Source organism: Oryzias melastigma, linkage group LG5 (assembly GCF_002922805.2).
Source record: "Oryzias melastigma strain HK-1 linkage group LG5, ASM292280v2, whole genome shotgun sequence".
Taxonomy (NCBI): domain Eukaryota; kingdom Metazoa; phylum Chordata; class Actinopteri; order Beloniformes; family Adrianichthyidae; genus Oryzias; species Oryzias melastigma.
Genome location: NC_050516.1, coordinates 9,903,101 through 9,905,755, shown reverse-complemented (window position 1 = coordinate 9,905,755; position 2,655 = coordinate 9,903,101). Strand labels below are relative to the sequence as shown.

Below are 2,655 nucleotides of genomic sequence, written 5' to 3'. Positions count from 1 at the left end.
TTTACACTGTCCTTTAGTGTAACATCAATGTAAACCTGTAGAGGGCGCCACACTACTGTGAAGTCAACAAACACTTTTATTCATTTAAAAAAAGTCAGAAAATGAAAAAATAAAATCTCAGCTGAGATTTTACCAAATCATTTTCTCAAAAAAACTAACAAACAAAAAGGATTCTTTCCTACAGTTATTCTCTTCATCACAATTTTATATTTTTTAGAAATGTGGCTAGACGTTATACCAATATTTTTTAGTGGCAGAGGGTATTTATATTTATATATTTTCAAAATTAATTTCTGGTTGTAACATAATATGCACACACATAACCACTTTTAGTGCACACAAACTATACCTGTTATAATATGATGCAGGTGCAAACACCTTTTGTTCATCAAATAAAGGCTTAGTATCTACAATGTTTTATTGAACAAAAATAATTTCAATGGTGAACGTTTTACCATGTGTGGTATTATTTTACCACATATGAAAATGGAGAAAAGCCCGCGACCTGACAGCCCATGACCTTTCCCTGGAAATATTACTCCGCCCCCCGAGGGATGATTAACGGTTAGTTAATCAAGCCTCTGCGTCGCGCGCTAATTTCTCATAACGTACATTCCTCTGGTATTATCCCTTACCTAACTAACACTCAGCAGCCAATCAGAATTGAGTTTTCACCCTGACTATGGCATAATGCAATTTACTGAAGTTATAAACTGACCAATCAGATGCCCTAATTAAAAGTAGGCGGAGCCTGCTGGCCCCCACGTCCAACATTCAAAATCTTTGATTGACAGATTTCACGTAGCCTGATTTCAACTGGTGGGGTGTGGCCTTCCAACAAGCTCACTCCTGAGTGAGAGACTGGTTGCCATAGAAACGTCGACTCAAACCGACTCAGACCAATGGCTGCTTATTGATGATTTTTTGCTTCCATGGTGCTTTCTGTATTGCAAAAACTGGCAACTAAATTAACTTCATTTGGTTGGAGCAGGAAATAAAACATTTTCTATGGATGATGTCACACTGTCCAGTTCTCAAATACAGTCAATGGTAAAAGCTTAAACTGATAACTTTTAATCCTAACAGTGGAAGAGAAACTTCAGCTTGCAATGCTGCATTACCTTTTTGTTCTTTTACCCTTGAATGTGTTTAATATTACAACCACATGTGTGTGGTATCACTCAAAAAAGTTGTATTCAATAAGCTGCAGGATAATGGAAGAACCTCACTTCAAATGTGAGGAGAGTAAAGTAAAACGTCTGTGAAAGGCTCTGCGCTGAATCTGCGAGCGTACAGACATGGTTTTCTGTTATGCTGACGCCCACCACCCCTTTCTGTTTTTTATGGTTGAAACCACAGGAGGAGAGGGAGGCTTTTTATGTATTTCATTTCCACAAACAGATATGCAGAGAAGGAAGTATGACTCTGCCACTGCTTAGGTTATAACAGACTCGTTGCTACTGCAGTATCTGTTGTACAAACTCCTCTACAGTGGCAAAAATGAAGACCATTTCTCTGTATTTCTGTCTTTTCTGTGGTAAGTTATTTTCTTAATATTTCTAGTAAATGTATTGGTTCCCAGGAATCAATGTAATTCCGTGTTTTTGACAGCCGCTTTCACAGAGAATTATGAAATCAACATAGAAGGATTTGAAGGAAGACCGACGTCGTTCTCCTGCTCTCATAAACTGGCAAAATCAAGGACAAAGTACTTCTGCAGAGATCCATGTCAAGCGGAGGAAGACATATTGGCTCGAGTCAAACCTGGTGAAAGAACAGCCAAGGGCCGACTCTCTCTGAAGGACTTTGGGAATGGAGTCTTCAATGTGACCTTCAATCCCCTTCAGCAGTCGGACACACATTTATACTACTGCAGCGTGGACAGAGTGGGCTTCGACACGTTTACCTCAGTCAACATCCGTGTTCAGAAAGGTGTGTGGATCATATTTATCTTTTAATTTGATCAAAGCTTCAATGTTTAATGGAATTTTGTGACATTAACTTTTTAAAATAATTTTAAAAAGTTAGTAACACTTTTAAAAAAGGCTTTATAAAACAGAAACATTTGAAATGTGTTGCCATTTTTTTGCCACTGGTTTCCAAACAGTAAAGCTTGACCCTTGACCCTTGTACAATCTCAACACTCTGTCTCGGACTGATGTTCTAACGGGTCAAAAGTGACTCAGCCTACCAAAACCCCCAAATAAAGAGGCTTGATTGAATCTAAGATCTACAGCATGGATACTTTTTCTGTTACTGAATGCTGCTACTTATGAATTCCACTCAAGTTAATATATTTTTTGGCATGTTCTCCCCGTGCATGCGTGGGTTTTATCTGGGGACTCCAGCTTCCTCCCACCGTCCAAAAACATGCTTCATAGGTTGATTGGTGACTCTAAATTGCCCCTAGGTGTGAATGTGAGAGTGAATGTGTGTGTGATTGAGGCCCTGCGGCAGACTGGCGACCTGTCCGGGGTGTACCCCGCCTTCGCCCTTCAGTAGCTGGGATAGGCTCCCGCACCCCCGCGACCCCGAAAGGGACAAAGCGACCAAGAAGAAGAACGAACGAATGAAGAAAAAAAATAAAAAATAAAATATATATACATGTATATGTTTATATATATATTAATGTGAAGTACTTTGCTTTGAGGATGT

The 2,655-nt window shown here is 39.3% G+C and overlaps 2 protein-coding genes across 6 annotated transcripts in view; both read left to right on the top strand.

Annotated features, from left to right (window-relative positions):
* The window catches only part of dlgap4b (discs, large (Drosophila) homolog-associated protein 4b), a 707,978-nt gene that overhangs the window by 36,118 nt on the left and 669,205 nt on the right, over positions 1–2,655 (top strand). The gene's annotated exons all lie outside the window — the stretch shown is intronic.
* LOC112145523 overlaps positions 1,366–2,655 on the top strand; it is a 15,140-nt gene continuing 13,850 nt past the window's right edge. Inside the window, exons 1-2 of the mRNA XM_024270810.2 lie at positions 1,366–1,537; positions 1,612–1,932. Coding sequence (XP_024126578.1) covers positions 1,501–1,537; positions 1,612–1,932 — 358 coding nt within the window. The 5' untranslated portion in view covers positions 1,366–1,500. The remainder of the gene's footprint in view (positions 1,538–1,611; positions 1,933–2,655) is intronic.